The sequence below is a fragment of the Centropristis striata genome, chromosome 1 (assembly GCF_030273125.1).
Source record: "Centropristis striata isolate RG_2023a ecotype Rhode Island chromosome 1, C.striata_1.0, whole genome shotgun sequence".
Lineage (NCBI taxonomy): Eukaryota > Metazoa > Chordata > Actinopteri > Perciformes > Serranidae > Centropristis > Centropristis striata.
The window spans coordinates 132,122-151,457 of NC_081517.1; the positions used below are offsets into that span (position 1 = coordinate 132,122).

A 19,336-nucleotide genomic window follows, 5' to 3' on the forward strand; every position below is an offset into this window, starting at 1 on the left:
TGCCGATAAACGATATTATTGTCAACATGATAATATATCATAATAATGCACACCCTTTCAAATACAATACACTTTTATTTCTCAGTGTTTTTTACCATTGTAATTGTAATTTTAAGAACGTTTAAATATCCTAAATAAATAAAACAAACTTTTTTTTTTTTTTAAAAAGGGCAGCATTTATTTTGCGATGTAGCAAACTCCACTTTCTGTGAGCGCACACCGTTTATATTTACTTTGTCGACCAGTGTTGACTGTCGGGACGAAGGCTCTGCATCTCCAGCTGCAGTTTTTTTCCCCAGCTGGGAAAACTGGGTCGGGTGGTTCTGCTTTAGATGGGCATGCAAGTTTGTTGTGGTGGCTTTTTTTGTTGCCACCACTTTTGAACAAATTGGGCATACAGGCTTGTCCGTGTGTTGATGGGCTCACCTTTTTCATTCGGTTTGAAACCGACATATTCCCACACCGGGGCTGTGGCATTTGGCTTTGCAATCATCTTTTTTCCTGGCGTTGCTCCGCACGAGGCTCACCTGCTGCACTCTGTGTGTAGCCAATGCTAGCGGCCCAGCCTTCCCCACAGAGACAAAGAGACTGGATGACTGACAGGAGGGTTCACTCCGCTCATTCTGCTATGGAACAAAAGAGATCCAGCACAGAGTGAACCCTCTGGTCATCCAGCCTGCTTGGAGGCAACAGACGAGGAAAACAAACACGCATGCGCATGGCGATATATCGAGGCCGGCAAAATTATTGAGTTCATTTAATTTATTGTGCGATTAATTGATTTATTGATTATCGGCCCAGGCCTAGTTGTTGTGCGTGTTGCTGTTGTTTGTTTACTTGCGCGCGCCTGAATCTGCTTTACTTGGTTGCTGAATATGTGCGCGAAGATCAAACAAGTGCGCACGGCAGTTGAAATCTGCGCGCGTGACACAAAATAAATGCGTGTGCAGATGTTATCGCTCAGGCAGCTTCTGACTCAAATATGACGCCATACTGTCCCCCCTCCTTATTCTGCTTCTCCCCCCACATACCTTTCCTGAACTCTGAACGCCTGCACATACCTTTCCTGTCCTTAAGTAACCTTGTCATAATTTAGAAACTCAGCCAATCCGAATATATTCTTTATTCCTACAATAACAATCAACCTCGGACTCTCTGAATGTAGGAACTAAGCTTATATACTTACTAATGTCAAAGGCAGTGTGACTTAAACTGGTGGTGGGAGGATACATACTGGCTGGCGAAGTGAGCACATGAGTCTCCCTCTGAGACTCCAGCTCGAGCTGGTGTATTCGGACAGCAGTTTCAGCCTCAATCTCAAGCTTTCTGATTTCAAGTTGGTACTTGAGCTTTTACCCAAACGTCTAGTTTTAACCGGGCAAGCCTGACTTTAAGCCGGGCTTCGCTCACGGAGCGGGAGCGTGTCTGGCCCTTTCGGCTGCGCACCACTCTCTTTCTCAGCTCCAGGCTCCGCCAGAGGCTGACTGTCCACAGCTTGATACTACCAGCTCCTTCGCTCAGGGTGTCACCCGCAGGCCAATTTACAAATTACTGAGGCATGGGCTCTTTCTTTAGAGCTTGCTGGGAGTAAACAATTTGAAAATGATCTGCAATTTGTATGAGATCATCTTTTCTACAACTTTCAACCTGTGAAAGCGAAGGCTCAGCCAGAAATGAGTCAATGTTAAATTTCTCCATTCTCCGCACAGTTTACACATCCAAACAAATCATACTACAATTTTTTTTCTTTTCTTTTTTTTGTAACACCTCCTCGGGAACTTTTAAAGTTATCCCAGACGAGCCTCCAACTATGTTAAGTCCACCAGCTCTTAAAGGGGTAAAAGGAGGTAACATAAACCAGATGTAATGGATTTAACAGAGATGTTTTTAATAAGAAATAAAATAGCAGTAAGATATATGTACAAACAAAGGACCCTTCAGGCTAAAGGTTTAACAAAATAAAATAACAACAAAAGCCAGGGTCAGTTTAACTGTTACACAGTAACTAAAGAACAACCACAACTAATCACAGTATACAATACAACGAAGCCGAGCATAGACAATGGTTTGGGCGACGGTTCACATCAGATCCAGCCGCCTTGACTGAAGCTCCAGCCAGCCTTTTGAAACTTTTGGACGACTAATTGCAGAATCTGATTGGCTCCCGTGGTCGCCAGAAGCTCCAATCATCCTTTTACCAGCAGCCTGAGGAGAAGGAGCAAACACACACGCATGCATGCGCACAGACACACACACAACCACAAACTATACGGCTGGGGCCGTAACAAATATTATATTTAATTTCTGACAATGTATATTTCTAATTTGTCTTTCCAGTGTCTTTCATTTTACTCATAATCTCTGTCTCTCCACCACAACCTTCTTGCTTTCAAGTGAATCAGTATACAGACCCACTGGAAAGTGACTGTTGTAAGGAAGGCATGAGAGAAACTCCCCTCTCATACACCTGTGAGATTCGCGCGGAGTACATCAGTGATGGTGCAGCCTGTGCTGCAGCCTTCGTGCACTGCTGCAAGGAGATGCAAACCATGCGAGCTGAGAGGAAAGAGGAAACTCTCCAACTGGCTCGCAGTAAGAGACGGGGACAAGGGATGGAGGGAAGTGCTGGGTGGCTTCTCATAGTTGTTGTTAAAATGCTAACCTTTTCAAAACTTTAGGTGAAGAAGATGACAGTTACATGGACAGCGATGAAATTGTTTCCCGTACCAACTTCCCTGAAAGTTGGCTGTGGTCAGATATCAATCTGCCTGCTTGCTCTCGACAAACACCTAACTGGTGAGTGAACAGATTATAGGCATAAAGTGGACTGATAACTAATTAAAGACACCACTAAGATGTACATCTCTGTTGCTTCAGTGAGACCACAACATTTACAAAGGATGTTCCTTTGCCAGATTCTATCACAACCTGGCAGTTCACTGGCATTAGTCTGTCAAGAACTAATGGTAAGGACTAAAATCTGACTTTTATTTGCACCTCTAAACTTAAACCATTCCCATCACTTACACGCTTCCCCCTCTATCTCTGTTCAATCACTTGTATTTATTAATCCCTCTAATCTTAAAGGAATCTGTGTTGGCGAACCGTTAGAGGTGATTGTTCGGAAGGAATTCTTCATTGATCTCAGACTGCCGTACTCTTCTGTCCGTGGAGAGCAGATAGAGATTAAAGCTGTTCTCCACAACTACAGCCCTGATCGTATCACTGTAAGTCTGTGTGAGATTATGATATTTTCCTCAACAGTTTGCTAACAAAAGGGTCATAACAACAGTAAATATTGGACTGACATGTGTGTGGCAAAAAAGAGAATGAAGGAAACAATACAAATCATGACATTTCTTCAAATTAGGGATACATCCTTGTGACCTAAAACTGATTATTCACAACACTTCAATGTCGTTCTCCATCTTTGTCACATTTTTAAGGTGCGTGTGGATCTGATTGAGAAGGAACATGTGTGCAGTGCAGCTTCTAAACGTAGAAAGTATCGCCAGGAGGTCGAAATAGGGGCCGAAACTACACTATCTGTACCCTTTGTCATCATTCCCATGAAAGAAGGACAATACCAGATTGAGGTCAAAGCAGCTGTCAAAGACTCATACCTCAATGATGGAATCATGAGGATGTTGAAGGTCGTGGTAAGAGAAATGCACAGAGATCTCCAATGGTGAAGTCAGTATAGGGACATCTAATAACTTTTTGGGCTGAACTTTGACGCTAATGTATACTGTTTTGTAGCCTTTTTAAAAACCTGTAAATAAGAGAAAAAATAGAGAACACAACAACAAAGCAATCTGCATTGTATTATTAGCTATTAAAATAGCTGTGATTTTTTTTAATGACTATTTTTACAGCCCGAAGGCGTGCTGGTAAAATCTCCTCAGATTATAATTTTAGACCCCGGTAAACAAGGTGAGTTTTCCATTAAATAGCTACATTGTTCATCAATTTTGTAATATTGTGTTTGTATCACTTGCTAATTAATCTCCCAACCTGTCCACTGTTTTCCCCTTTAGGTGGTAAACAAGAAGTAATCCTCAACAGTGGAATTCCTAAGAAAGATTTGGTTCCAAACACACCTACTAGGACACAGATCTTAGTGACAGGTGAGATATAATACCATACAGTGATATGGTAAGATACAATACAATAATATGATACGATGCAATACAACTTGGTTGTGAATTTACATGAAGATTTATACTGCATCCTAGGACATTACAACAAATGCACACTTTTGACACTTTTCATAGAAAAATCACATTCAAACAGTCATGACAACATATAACATTAGATCCTCTGGATTCAGATCTGAGCCCGCTGATTATGATTTAGTAACAGGATAGACTAATGTATAAAATATTTTTTCAGCCTATTGTGTTTAAATGGAGGGGATGTAAACCGCCTAAGTTGGTTTTCTCTAATTTAAAATAGTCAGAAGACATACTGTAGGCAAATCTGAACATCATCTTACCACAGGTCAGCCAACAAAGGTTGTTAAAAATTTGATTTGATTATCTTTTAGTTTTAAATTAGGCCAGGCTGTACTGCAGTACTCTGAATCACATTTGATCATTATGGACATTACATGATATAGTGCCTGAACAATTATTTATGTATTTTGTGTAAATTGTCTTGTATTTGTCTAGTTGTTTCTTCTGTTATAACATTAGTTTGTTGTGCATGCAGGGGTAGAACAGGTTTCTACACTGGTGGAGAACTCAATTAGTGGGAAGTCTATGGGTAGCCTGATCAGACAGCCCGGAGGCTGTGGAGAGCAGAACATTGCTGCCATGACCCTGCCTGTCATTGCAACCATATATTTGGACAAAACCAACCAGTGGGAAACTGTGGGCTTTGAGAAACGTAACGAAGCTCTCCAACACATCAAGACTGGTAGGCTCACAAACACACAAATGTTTTAGAGTTTTTTGACATGTCAGAAGTGTTATCAAAAAGTAGAGTGTGGTAGACAGCAGTTCATGCTACCCCTGCCCCACAGATCCAAGCCACACTGTGTTTGGGATTTATACAAACAAAAACCTATTGAAGCAGAATATTCGGGAAGATACCATAATTACAGAAAACAATGTACAGGACTCCTCCAACTGTCTTCTAATCAATTTAATCAATATGTTTCAGGATAGAGTTAAATGGCGATCAGTAAAAAGGTTTTCTTTGTGTCCAGGCTACCACAACGAGCTCAATTATCGTAAAAACGATGGGGGTTTTGCTGTGTTCACGTCGAGTAAGAGCAGCACCTGGTGAGGCATCCAAACATCTATGAACTTGTATATAAACTGCCCATCCTTGCCTGTCTTAGATTTAGACTATGTGAGGATGGTGTATTTAATGTACAGATAACTTAAACTATACTTCCTCTCCCCTCCTCTCCTCTCCTCTCTCCTCCTCCCCTCCTCTCCTCTCCCCTCCTCCTCTCCTCCTCTCCTCTCCTCCCCTCCCCTCCTCCTCTCCTCCTCTCCTCTCCTCCTCCCCTCCTCTCCTCCTCCTCTCCCCTCCTCCTCTCCTCTCCTCTCCTCTCCTCTCCTCTCCTCCTCCTCTCCTCTCCCCTCCTCTCCTCCCCTCCTCCTCTCCTCTCCTCCTCTCCTCTCCTCTCCTCTCCTCTCCTCTCCTCTCTTTCCGGTTCCGGTGAGCGTGAGTGTGTGAGTGTGTGAGTGGTGGCGGGCGCGTGAGAGGCGCAAAGTTTGGATTGGTTTTCTGTCCCTGATTTTCGGATTTCTTTCCCTTTTCTCCGTGTGGGCCTTTGTACATGATCAGGTAAGATTGAATACTTTTGTTGAGTGTGTTTGCTGACTGTTTGGCTTGTGGTTGGTGTGTTTCGGGAGGAATGGCGTCCTCCGAGACGCCACCTCCGTCCCTCCGACAGGGAGTCCGTATAGTCCCGTCTGACAGTAGCTCTACTGTGGAGGAGGTCCTGCTGGCTGTAGGGGAGCAGGTGGGACATGATAAACTGGTATATGCATCTAGAATGAACAGAGCAGTGGTTGTGTTTCTAAAAGATGTATCGCATGTCAATCAGCTGATTGAGAGTGGCGTGTTCATCGGAGACACCTTTGTGCAGGTGTCCCCGCTGTCGGTCCCCTCCACGCGGATCACCGTCTCCGGTGTTCCGCCGTTCATTCCCAATGAGCTGCTGGAGAACGAGCTCCGCAGGTTCGGTAAATTGGCCAGCGGCTTTAAAACAGTGAGTCTTGGGTGTAAAGACCCTAAGCTGAGGCACGTTCAGTCCCTGAGGAGGCAGGTGTTCATGTTTCTGAGCTCACCTGCTCAGACACTGGACGTGTCTTTCAGAGTGAAGCATGGAGACGCTTTCTACATGGTGTGCGCCAGCTCAGGCTCGCTAAAATGTTTTGATTGTGGTGATGTGGGGCATAAAAGGTTTGCGTGTCCGCATAGACAACAGGGAGCGGCTTCCTCCGGTGGGGAGACCGGCTCCGCTGGCGCCGGGCCGCCGGCTGCCGGTTCGGCGGCCGACCCCGGGGCCGCAGCGGCCTGAACGGCTCTCAGTCTGCAGACTGTGGAGCGTCTCAGTCTGAGTCAGCAGCTGTTGCAGCTGAGGGAGTGGTGACCAGAAGTGCAGGTAGGGATCAAACTGTGTGTGAAGGACAGAGTGTGTGTGGTAGCCAGGTGTCCTGTGAGGAGGACATGGAGTACGACTCTGAGTCAGACACAGGTGAACCTGCAGTCAGGAACACTGACCTCTATTCTTTAGAGGAGATTAATGGGTTTTTGGATGTGACATACAAAAGATCAGTTAAAGTGTCTGATTATTTCAGCGACACCGAAAAGTTCATCAGGTCAGTAAGTGTATTAAAAAATCTGGTAGGTTTTGATTTGTTGGACGAAAAAAAACGTTTTCGTCTGAAAAAACACATCACAACTCTAAGGAAGGCTGCAAAAGGAAAAAGTGCCAAAAAATTAAAAAAGTAAATGATCATGTATCGCACGGTGTTTTCTTCTATAGACTGTTTGTTTCTGTTTTCTACCTGTCTGTCTCTTTTCTGTATCTCTATGGCGTGAGAGAGTGTTTAGTGTTCTCATGCAGAGTGTTGCAACTCTGACTAAACACCAAGTTAAACCATTGCCAATGAAGACAGAGCCGTAGTAAGTTTGATCGTTTACTGTCACACTTCTTCATTAACATGTTGGTGAAAACTGCAAATAAAGCGATACAAAACATATTTTAACTTAAACATTACCACAAACAAAGCTGTAAACATAATACACATTGCTGCCTGCTTGTATATAATTGTAAATGAAAACACTTTTAACTTAATTTATCAAATACATTAATTTATCAAATCACTGCTTATATATAAACATGTCAAATGCAAATCAAACTTACGGCATTGCCTCTATGATGCTTCAGAGTGGAATTTGCAGATTCATGCAACACATGTCTGCCTTCCTTTGTTCCAGTCAAACAGAAGTAACTAAACAGGAAGTGACTAAATAGGGGTTGATCCCAGAGGAAGTGACTAAACAGGATGTGACATCATAATATTAAGTAAACAAATAATATATTTACTAAATACATTTGTAAACTTTAAGTAATCATCCACCTCTTGTTTCTAACTTAAATTAAATACCAATAAATTATCTAAAGTAAACATTACAAAAAGCCTTAAAGGCGACACACTTAAGATAGGGTCTCTTAACATCAATGGTGGGCGAGATGGACACAAAAGAGCCCTGATTAAGGAGGTCTCTAGCCAAAAAAGCTTGGATGTGTTGTTTTTACAGGAGACACACACCACTCCTACAGATGAGACAGATTGGGGTTTGTGGTGGGAGGGTCCATGTGCCCTTAGTCATGGCACTAACTTTAGTGCAGGAGTAGCCATTCTCTTTAAAACAGCAACAAGCGCTACTATCCTGTCTTCTCATGAGGTAGTGCAGGGTCGGCTCCTCATAGTCCGGGCAGAGATACAGAGCTCTGTGGTTGTTTTTGTAAATGTCTATGCCCCAAACCAGGGAAGAGAGAGAGCAGACTTCTTCTCCTTGGTCAAAGATGAGCTCGTCAAATACAATCAGGAGCTTTTAATCTTTGGCGGGGATTTTAACTGTACTGTAGATTTCACCATGGACAGAACAAGTGAGGAACCCCATCCACAGTCATCTCAGAGCCTCAACACCATCATCACACATTTAGACCTGGTAGACACATGGAGGGTGAAACATCCACGGGCTAGACAGTACACATGGGTGAGGGTGAACAATAACAGGGTAAGTGCAGCGAGATTAGACAGAATTTACATATCACAAAACCTCAGCTCTAGACTGATCCGCAGCAGTATAATCCCAGTAGGCTTCACTGACCACCACCTCACTAGCACAGATCTGATCATCTCACCAGGCGAAAGGACTAAATCCTACTGGTGTTTTAATAATAAACTACTGCAGGACAGGTCTTTTTGTAAAGGGTTTGAGAACTTTTGGCAACAGTGGAAAGAAAAGAAAACTGATTTTGTTTCCTTGAGGCTGTGGTGGGAGGTCGGGAAAGCACAGATCAGGGTCTTTTGTCAGCAGTATACATCTTTTTCCACTGCCAAGATCAAGGCAACAGTTCAGGAGCTGGAGCAATCTATAAAAAACATTGAAGAGGGTCTATACTCAGATCCCTCCAGGGGTCAGATACTGCAGGAAAAGAAGCTTGCTCTAAGTTCCTTCCTGCAGGAGAGGGTGAAGGGAGCCCTGGTGAGGTCTCGTTTTCTCCAGCTCAAGGACATGGATGCCCCGAGTTCCTTTTTCTTTAATCTGGAGCGGTCTGTTGCACAGAGAAAGCAAATGACCTGCCTGGAGCTTCCTGGAAACAGAGTCACCACCAGTCCGACTGAGATGAGGAGCCACGCGATGGACTTCTATGCTGGCCTCTTTGGTGCAGAACATGCAGCATGGACTGTCGTGAGGAGCTCCTGGAGGGGCTCCCTCAGCTCAGCCCTGGGGAGAAAGCGTCTCTGGACCTTGGGTTGACTCTGCAAGAGTTGACAGAGGCGGTCAACCAGATGTCAACAGGACGGGCACCTGGAATTGACGGTCTCTCCACTGAGTTTTATCAAAGGTTTTGGTCTATCCTTGGACCTGACTTACACACTGTTTTAATGGAGTCTTTTAAAACTGGATCCCTGCCTCTTTCTTGTAGGCGAGCAGTTCTTTCCCTGCTGCCTAAAAAAGGGGACCTTGCATTATTAAAGAACTGGAGGCCTGTTGCCCTCCTCTGTGCAGACTACAAGGTGCTCTCCAGAGCACTTTCCAACAGACTAAAGCTCATCCTGGAAATGATTGTACACACTGACCAATCCTACTGTGTTCCGGATAGGTCCATCATGGACAATATTTTTCTTGTACGTGATGTAATTGATGTGTGTAAATGTGATAATGTTAATGTTGGCATTGTTTCACTAGACCAGGAGAAAGCTTTTGATCGGGTGGATCACACGTATTTGTTTTCTGCACTTAGGGCTTTTGGTATTGGTGATGGGTTTCTGTCCTGGGTGAGTCTGTTATACACTGGAGCACAGTGCATGGTGAAGATGGGGGCCGGTCTGAGTCGGCCAATTCCTGTACAGCGGGGAATAAGGCAGGGTTGTCCCCTTTCTGGACAGCTGTACAGCCTAGCCATCGAACCCTTGCTCTGCAAGCTTAGAGGTCGGCTCAGTGGTCTTTCGTTGCCTGGGTTCTCCATCTCTGAAAGTCCTCCTATTGTGTCTGCTTATGCAGATGACATCAATGTTTTTGTTACCAATCAGGAGGACATAAACAGTTTACAGGACTCCCTGTCCCTCTATGAAAAGGCGTCATCTGCACGGGTGAACTGGCAGAAGAGCGAGGCTATGTTGGTAGGGCAGTGGCAAGATCAATCTGTTCCCAGCTTGCCTGGTGGGCTTCAGTGGGGCAAGGAGGGACTGAGAGTGTTGGGGGTTTTTTTGGGCACTGAGGGGTTTCAAAAGAAGAACTGGGAGGGAGCTCAGGAGAAAGTGTGCGCTCGGTTGTCTCGATGGAAATGGTTGCTACCCCAGCTGTCGTATAGGGGAAGGGTTCTGGTAGCCAATAACTTGGTCGCTTCGACTCTCTGGCATAGACTGGTCGCACTGACACCACCAAATGGCTGGGTGGAAAACATCCAGAGAGCCATCCTGGACTTCTTCTGGTCTGGGCACCACTGGGTCCGAGCAGCAATTCTCTACCTGCCTGTGGTTGAGGGGGGGCAAGGGCTTATCCACATCCAGTCCAAAATTGCCTCTTTTCGCCTCAGGACTGCACAGAGACTGCTGTACGGCTGTGGCCCAGGCTGGATGGAGATGGCTCGTCTTCTGCTGAGGAAAGCCGGGCGGTTGGGATACAGCAAGCAGCTTTTCCTCTTGCAGTCTGGACAGGTGGACTTATCTGGATTAACATCCTTTTATAACTCTGTTCTGCAGGCTTGGCAGATCTTCAAAACTTCACGTGCCACTAACCAGACTCCAGGCATGTGGCTGTTTGAGGAGCCTTTGTTTTTTAACAACTTTTTAAAGACTCAAACATTGCAGTCTGCCAGCCTGCGAGCCAGTCTCAGGAGCGCTGGCTGCACCACACTGGGCCACCTGATTCAGGCGATGACGACCTCCGTAGACGCCCTGAGAAGGACGACCAACATCACCTCGGCCAGGGTCTTCAATAGAGTGGTGGAGGAGGTCTGTGCTGCCCTGCCACAATCCCTACAACACTTTGCCAGGAACTGTTCTGTCTGTGACCAGTGGAGTGAGGGGTCGGAGTACAGCTTCCCCTCTCTGTCCGTTGCCCCAGCTGTGGGGGAGTGGCAGGAGGGAGGGTGCCAGCTGCTGTCCCTAACAACTCCACACTTGGACAAGTTTCAGGACGCAGACAAGAAAGTTTTGTATCAGACCTGTGTGAAGGTCCTGAACCTGCATCATCTCGCAGGTGTAAAGCAGTCGAAGTGGACTGAGTTTTTTGGCCCAGACGTTTCCCCGAAAAGCAGTTGGCGGTCTCTGTACAAGCTGCCCGTTGAAAAACGGACAGCAGACCTCCAGTGGAGGATTGTACATGGAGCTATAGCTACAAACAGATACAGAGCGCATCTGGATCCTGAGCTAGGGGAGGGTTGTACTTTCTGTTCCCAGACTGAAACACTCGCACATTTATTTGTTGAATGTTCACGCCTGTCAGTGCTGTTCAAGCTTTTAAAAAGGTGGTTTCAGGCTCTTGGGGAGGTTTTTTCTTTTGATTTGTTTGTTTTTGGACCCAAATATACAGCCCGGAAAAAGACTGTCCACAATATGATTAATTTTGTATCAGGTTGTGCGAAGTTGGCCATTTGGCTGACTCGCAGGAACCATGCTCAGGGTGTGGGCAGCGTGGAGCTGGTTCTTGTCCTGAAGGGACTGCTGAAGGCCAGACTGAGGGTGGAGCACGCCTACTACCTCATGATCAGGCCCGCACGGAATCTGCGGCCGCGGTGCTCCGACGAAAACTCCGCGGTAATTCCGCGGAATTTTGAACACCTTGAACGCCTCTCGACCCTCCCCCTTTGTCTGTGAATTTACATTTTCCCGCCCCTCTCCCCGCCCCCCGCCGCTGTCAATATTGTGTCAGGTGGAATAACAAAACAACGTAGTTTTAATCTACCGGTAAATGATGTCGAAAATGCGATTTACAGCAGAAGAGCTGAGGCGTCGGCATTTATCGACACGGATCACCGCGGCAGACAGGGCATATGAATTTGCCAATGATTTTTATGCGGACGGGGGCGTATTATTTTGTAAAGTATGTCAGCACTCGGTGGATTACCTGAGGAAGCAGACCATCCTGGAGCATCTTAAGTCCCAAAGGCACAGCAACAGAAAGAGGAGTGGATTGGGTAAGTACTTACTAGCTGGTTAACATGTTAAATTCATTTAAATATGTTGTCACCGTGTTTAGACAACCGCCGGTTGTCACCACAGAGGGCTGTACTTGGAAGCGAGTTTAGTGGGTTAGCGAGCTATGTTGAGCCTAAAGCCGGGCTTAACTGTAATACGAAGGTGGCTCTCTTTTATCCGGCTAGATCACCATCGTCCCGACCAGGTTCTATTCAGAGTTTCATCCCAAAATCGGCTATGAATGCGCCGCTGTTTCACTATTTAACTCATCTAGAGCTGCGTCACCTTTATTTTGAAAGTCCGGCGGAGCTGGATCAGAGCCAGCATTTGTACGGAGGATCCGCTGCTGTTTACTTTCTCTCTGAGCGTCTCCGCTGACAGGTGTTCAGCTGAGGGAAAACGCAGCTCATAAATTTATATTTTACTTTTATAAAGGCTAGTCTATGGAGACACTGAAAGAAGTTGTGCGCTCGCAGCAGGACAGATAATCAGATGGACAATCGGTAGAGTTAATAATTTCACTTTGATGTGGCCATGAATAAACTATTTTAGTGTTAGTGTTTCGCCTGTTATATGCCATATAACACGTTATATGCTGCCCAAATGCAAATATTAAATGTCTACTTTTTTTTCACAGTTAAAAAGGTCTTTGTTGTCTTTGTACAGAGAGAAAGGCCTATGAGATTTGTACTAATAAACCCCACTGTAGCATATTTTTATACGCACATCGAGCCTTGTTTTCTAGGAAAACACACTTGCATAATTGCGCTCAATAAAATATACGAAAACAATATAAAACATGATTTTAAAATATCAGTTGCTGTTGCTCTATTTTATTTTGTTTAAATGAATAAACCTTCATATTTAAAAGTTACACAATGCTGAACTGTCAGAAATTAAAAGCAGCCTCCTCTCTTATTTGCAGCAACAGTGTTGCTTCAGGCCATTAAAACCAGCTGCTTTTATTTTACTTGTTGTTTTTTTGTTTTTTTACTATGGACTAAAATTGGCATCTTTGCTTAATTCAGTATATTTACATTCAATCAGATATGTATTGCTCCTTAATATGCACAGTCCCGTCTAAATAAACAAAGTAAAAGTACAAGCCTATGTTTACTTTATTCTGTGTAATAATAATACCATGTTTCAATTATTCTTTTTTTTTCTCTCCGTCTTCTAGTGCGATCTAGGACTCAAACCCTGGCTGCCTGCCTCTCCAAGACCCCATCAACTGCTGAGAGGAAGGAGTTTGTCCTAGATTTTACCAAGGCTCTTGTTGAAGCCGATATTCCACTTGAGAAGGCCCCCAAGCTGGCTTGTTTTCTGCAGAAATACTGCAAGCAGGGCGGATCCCTTCCAGCTCCGTCTCACCTCCGCTCCGACTACCTACCAGAGCTGTTCCCTCAGTATGTGGAGGACATAAAGAGTGCGGTGGAAGGAAAGCCCATCTACATTGTATTAGATGAGACGACAGACGCCTGTGGCCGCTGTGTCCTTGCAATTCTTCTGCAACCTGTTGGCAGGCCACCTCTGGCAGCAGATATAGTGTTCATCGACAGAGTGAACTTCAACACGGTGTCCCAGGCAGTCATTTCTTGCCTCAACAGCTTCAGCATTAATTTTAGTGATGTGTGGGCTTTTGTCACCGACTCGGCAAGCTACATGAAGAAAGCCTTCAACACCATGCTTCATGGCCTGTTCCCCAACTCCATACATGTCACATGTCTGGCACATCTCCTCAACTTGGTGCTGCAGGTCTTCCCAGATACCTTTGAGGACCTCAACAGGGTGTGTGCACTTGTGAAAAGAGTGTTCTGCAAGGCACCTCAACGTCGCCAAGATCTGCGGGCTTATATGCAGGCATTGGACTTGGCTCCTGTTATGCCAGTCTTTGCTGTGATGACCAGATGGGGTTCCTGGATTGAAGCTGTCCAGTACCTTGCAGATAACCTGGACATTTTATGCAACTTCATACCCACTTTGCCACTGTCCTCCAAGGCTGTTCGGGACCTGAGAGTGCTGCTGGAAGAGAAAGAAGCTACTCTAAAGGCCCATGCGATCTTCATCGTTGAGCACAGCACTGAGATCAAGACCACTATGACAAAACTGCAGGAGACTTCGAACCCCTCTGCTGCCACTACTCATGGTCAGCTCGAGAACCTCCTCATGCTTTTTGAATATGGCCGCACTGTAGGGGCTGAGGATTGGCATCCCAGGACCACAGAAAGGCTGAGGGAGCTGGATGAGGATGATCGTGCTGCCTGCACTGAGCTCTTCCAGAAAACCATGGCTGACTGCTCTACAAAGTTGCAGAATGTGATGGCGTCACACCCCAGCATGGAGCTCTTCAAAGCCCTCCCAGTGTTTGACCCAGCAAAGGTAGCTGGTGTGAGAAAAAACATCCAGGACTACGTCCAGGTGGCCCCTGCCCTTACGTGTGTGTCAGCTGAGGAATGGCACCGCTACATCCATATGGACAAGAGTGACGCCGACGAGGTCAGTCCTGTGGAGTGGTGGGCCACCAGAGAGGACAGAATGCCCACTCTTGCCCCACTTGCAGCATTGTACCTCCATCTCCCCACTACCTCAGTGGATGTTGAGAGACTGTTCTCCCACTATACTATGCTGCTCACACAGTACAGACGGAGCCTTACCCAAAACAACATTAAAATGATGCTCATTGCAAAATTCAACAGTCGGCAGCAGGATTAAGCATTTAAAGGGATATATGGATATTCCGGTGTAAATTTAATCCATGGTCTAACACACCTTGACACCGAGTAAGACTCCCCCTCGAGAGGTCAAGTTAGCTGACCGCTAGCTTAGCTAGTTTTAGCAACCTCAGAAAAGACTGCACGATAACAATACACTGCAGCTTATGTCTCCAACTAGAAACCTCCATCAAAAAGCCACTCATAGCCACAATTAATGGTGAGAACAGCACCAAACTTCAGTAACAGTACATGTACAGTCCCAGCACACAGTACGGAGCATCAAACATCTGCTCGCTTTGCTGGATTTGTATTACAGTTTTTCTCAGTCGCTTTGGTACAATTCTCAAATCATGCTCGACATTTGCAAAACAGTAAGTGCATTTCTCAAAACAATTTGTACAAATAGCAAAACACCATGGATGACCTGCAAAAGCCACTCTCTTGCTCAAAATCCTTAGTTCATCTCTCAAAACTAAATATCCGTGTCAATGAACATGTCAGTGCATCAGAATGACAAGTCCTTGTGTCATTGTGTACGGATAAGACAGTCAAATTGCTTAGTCATGTTGTCAATATAACAGTGTACTCTGGAGGGATGTTCTGATGTAAACTATGGCTAAAGTTTTGATGACAATTATTGTAAATTGTAGGTTACACCTTAGTGTATGTGTAGTTTGAAAGAGACTGGACAAGATTCACATTTACGCTTTTATTTTTTTTCCTGATAAAGAAAAGAAAAGACAGCACTGCATAGCACAAAGAAAAAACAAAAACAAAAGTAGAAATGTAAACATAGGACAATCTCCTTAGGGAAAACTGTACATGTGCCTCTATTTTGCCTCCCAAGTCCTCCGCCACGCAGCCTCACTCCTCTTCTTCTTCTTCTCGCTGGCTGTTGACCCCGTCCAATTCCTTGTCCGTCCATTTTCAGAAATTGTAACACTGTGTTGTGCTCCGGCTATATACGTATATACTTGCCAGTTGATTGATTCGTTTGAGAAAGTCAAGATTCACCTGGGAGCAATTTACCAATTCAGGACAGACTTAGAAAAAAAGTCTCATGGAAATGTATAGAAATATGCTTGACATGTAATGACAACGTGTTCAACCATTTTGCATGTAAAGACTTATGCTATGAACTAATGCCTAAATGTTGTGGGTGGTGAGACTATTCAACAGAGACCCATGATAATACATTTTGATCAACATGACATAAGCAATTGATAATGTAGGAAACAGAAGAGAATTGTACATAATCATTTGCATGGATGTACCAAAGCATTTGCAACTTGCTCAAAGAAATGAGAAACTGCTTTTTTGATGTGCACAAGTGACACAATGATGTGAAGATTGAACAGGTAGTTTTGAGAATTTCAGTTCTGATCTGAGAAATGTACCAAAGCGACTGAGAAAAACTGTAAAAACACAGCACAACTCACCCTCTCCTCCAGCAGCCTGCCTGTGTGGGGAAGCCCTGACGAGTCGATTACGAGAACTGAGCATTCAATGGAGTAATAATCATACATTTTCATCCTTGAGCTGCAGAAATCTACTGCACTCGGTAATCGACTCGTCAGGGCTTCCCCACACAGGCAGGCTGCTGGAGGAGAGGGTGAGTTGTGTGGCTTTTTGATGGAGGTTTCTAGTTGGAGACATAAGCTGCAGTGTATTGTTATCGTGCAGTCTTTTCTGAGGTTGCTAAAACTAGCTAAGCTAGCGGTCAGCAAACTTGACCTCTCGAGGGGGAGTCTTACTCGGTGTCAAGGTGTGTTAGACCATGGATTAAATTTACACCGGAATATCCTTTTAACTGACTGACTGTCTCTGTCTGACAGACTGACAGTCTGAATGACGGACTGACTACCTGACTTGCTCGTTAACTCTGTTTCTTTCTTTTTTATTGATTGTTAAAGTAAGTCTTTTTTAAATTAGTAGAATTGCAGGGGGGTTCATTGACTATTTAAAGTTATGTATGGTTCTCTATGGTTCAATTTAATTATATATTTAGGTTATTTAAAACCTTTTAAAGTTGTTTTTGTTTCAGATATCTATTGAATATGAATAAGAATTTGCACTACCTATTTATTTATTTATGTCTTTAGAACATTATTTATGGAAATATCCTAATTTGTACATATGCTCAGAGTGAATGCAATTATTCTTTTTTGTAGATTAATACTATCCATTCCCTGTACATCTCTGTACTTTTTTTTTTTTTTTTACAAATTTATGTTGCCTAATTTGAATGAGTTCTATGAAATGTTCTTAAGAGAGTAAATTGTTTTCTATTGAATAAAAATGTCAAAATCTAATTTTTGACTTTATGGTGTCAATATGGTGACTATATTTTTGACTTTGTGGTACTTTTAGGTTTACTAGAGTCTCACATCCAGAGTTCAGGCTGCTACGTGGCACTCACGCCTCCTATGTTGCCCTGCCAATCAGACCCCTATAGGCATATCAGAGGTACCCAGGGGACACATGCACATTTCTTCAGTGACACTTGCCTGGTCTCTCCTGTTCTCAGTGGCCCTTAAAGCTTTCTTTCTATCTGCAGGAGATTTGGGCAGTGATTGAATCTGAGGTCTCTGAGACTGCAGTTATCTTTATATTGTCAGCTAAAATGCTGTTGTCATTCCAGTGAGGTCACAGTGAGTCAGATACACTACATCCATATGGAATCTCACATATGGGTTCCATGACGTCAGCGTGGCAGCTCCTTATATGGATTTTATTTAAGGTAGCACTATGCACATCCGTTTAAGTGCTGGTGCAGGACAAAAAACTTTTCCAATGATTAAAAAGAGGGAAGTCTGCACAAACAGTTTTTATGCTCCACCGATTTATTTGTGCAAAAAAGGTGACAACGTTGGTAGAAACGTTGTGACCTTTTTTGCACAAATAAATCGGTGGATCTATTGCTTCCCTTTTGGCACTCAGCATCTAAGGGTTGGACTTGGGGGTTAGATTGATACCAGAGGGCAGCACCGCTGCTGCTTACCACCGCCCCCCCCCCCCCCCCCCCCCCCGGGGATGAGTTAAATGCCGAGGACAAATTTCACACACTCAGGTGTGTGACAGTCAGTGGGACTTTAACTTTAACCTTTTTAATCATCGGAAGAGATCAACTTTTATTTATAAGGCACCAAATCAAAGCAAAAGTCATCTCAAGGCACTTTACAAGTAGACCAGACTCTCTATATTTAACAGAGACCCAACAATCCCACATGAGCAAGCTCTTGGCGAGGGTGGTAAGGAAAAACTCCCCTTTGACATTAGGCAATTTTAATACAGAATGGATTTTGTTTAAGTTGCTATTTTTGCTCTAAACACATGGATTATTGTACTAGATAATTGTTTAAAACCTCAAAAGGAGAAGAAACTACTCCGCAGAATCCCGCAGATTTTCCTCCTGAATCACCACAGAAAACCAGAAAAAAGTCCGCAGATTCCGTTTGGGTTTACTCATGATGGACAATGTGCAGGGCTTCAGTCAGATGTGGGCTGTTGGGGATGTTTTGTGCTCTGTGGGGAGGGGCGGAGAACTGAATATTAATTTTTGATCTGAATTTGGTTTCTGTGTTTTTGTTTGGTGTTTTTGTCTTCTTTGTTTGTTTTTTGTTTTTGAAAAATTGTTTTTTGCTTACCCTGTACTGATTGAAAATTAATTGTGTTCATCCTGTAAGATGGGTGAATAAAGGGACTGTGAAAACCAAAACCTCTCCTCTCCTCTCCTCTCCTCTCCTCCTCCTCTCCTCCTCCTCTCCTCTCCCCTCCTCTCCTCCCCTCCTCCTCTCCTCTCCTCTCCTCTCCTCTCCTCCTCCTCTCCTCTCCCCTCCTCTCCTCCCCTCCTCCTCTCCTCTCCTCTCCTCTCCTCTCCTCTCCTCTCCTTTCCTCCTCCTCTCCTCTCCCCTCCCTCTCCTCTCCTCTCCTCTCCTCTCCTCTCCCCTCCTCTCCTCCCCTCCTCTCCTCCTCTCCTCTCCTCTCCTCTCCCCCTCCCCCTCCCCTCCTCCTCTCCTCTCCCCTCCCCTCCCCTCCCCTCCTCCTCCCCTCCCCTCCCCTCCTCTCCTCTCCTCTCCTTTCCTCCTCCTCTCCTCTCCCCTCCTCTCCTCCCTCCTCCTCTCCTCTCCTCTCCCTCTCCTCTCCTCTCCCCTCCCCTCCTCCTCCCTCTCTCTCTCCCCCTCCCCTCCCCCTCCCCTCCTCTCCTCTCCTCCTCCTCCTCCTCCGCTCCACTCCCCTCCCCGCCCCCTCCCTCTCCTCTCCCCTCCTCCTCTCCTCTCCTCTCCTCTCCCCTCCCTCCCCTCCCCTCCTCCCCTCTCCCTCTCCTCCTCTCTCCTCTCCCCTCCCCTCCCCTCCTCCTCTCCTCTCCTCCTCCTCTCCCTCCCCTCCCTCCTCCTCTCCTCCTCCTCCCTCTCTCTCCTCTCCTCTCTCCTCTCCTCTCCTCTCCTCCTCCTCTCCTCCTCTCCCTCCTCCTCTCTCCTCCCCTCTCCCCTCCCCCTCCTCCTCTCCTCTCCTCTCCTCTCACAGGCTGACAGCCTATGTTGCCAAGGTGTTTGCCATGGCCAATACTCTGGTGCAGTGCAAAGGGAACACATCTGTGGTGCTGTTAAGTTTCCTGATTCTTAACGCACAACAACCCGAACGGCTTATTTGTAGAGATTGGACGTGTATACAGTAGTGCAATGCGTGTATGTATACTTATTTCATTTATTCACCTTATTT

The 19,336-nt window shown here is 45.1% G+C and overlaps 1 protein-coding gene and 1 pseudogene across 1 annotated transcript; both read left to right on the plus strand.

The window, feature by feature from the left end:
* The window catches only part of LOC131979187 (complement C3-like), a 55,369-nt pseudogene that overhangs the window by 20,689 nt on the left and 15,344 nt on the right, over positions 1-19,336 (plus strand).
* Positions 11,674-14,690, plus strand: LOC131979537 (uncharacterized). Its single transcript, XM_059343594.1, has 2 exons — positions 11,674-11,899; positions 13,081-14,690. The coding sequence occupies exons 1-2, from the start codon at positions 11,674-11,676 to the stop codon at positions 14,610-14,612; spliced, it is 1,758 nt and encodes a 585-aa protein (XP_059199577.1). The 3' UTR covers positions 14,613-14,690.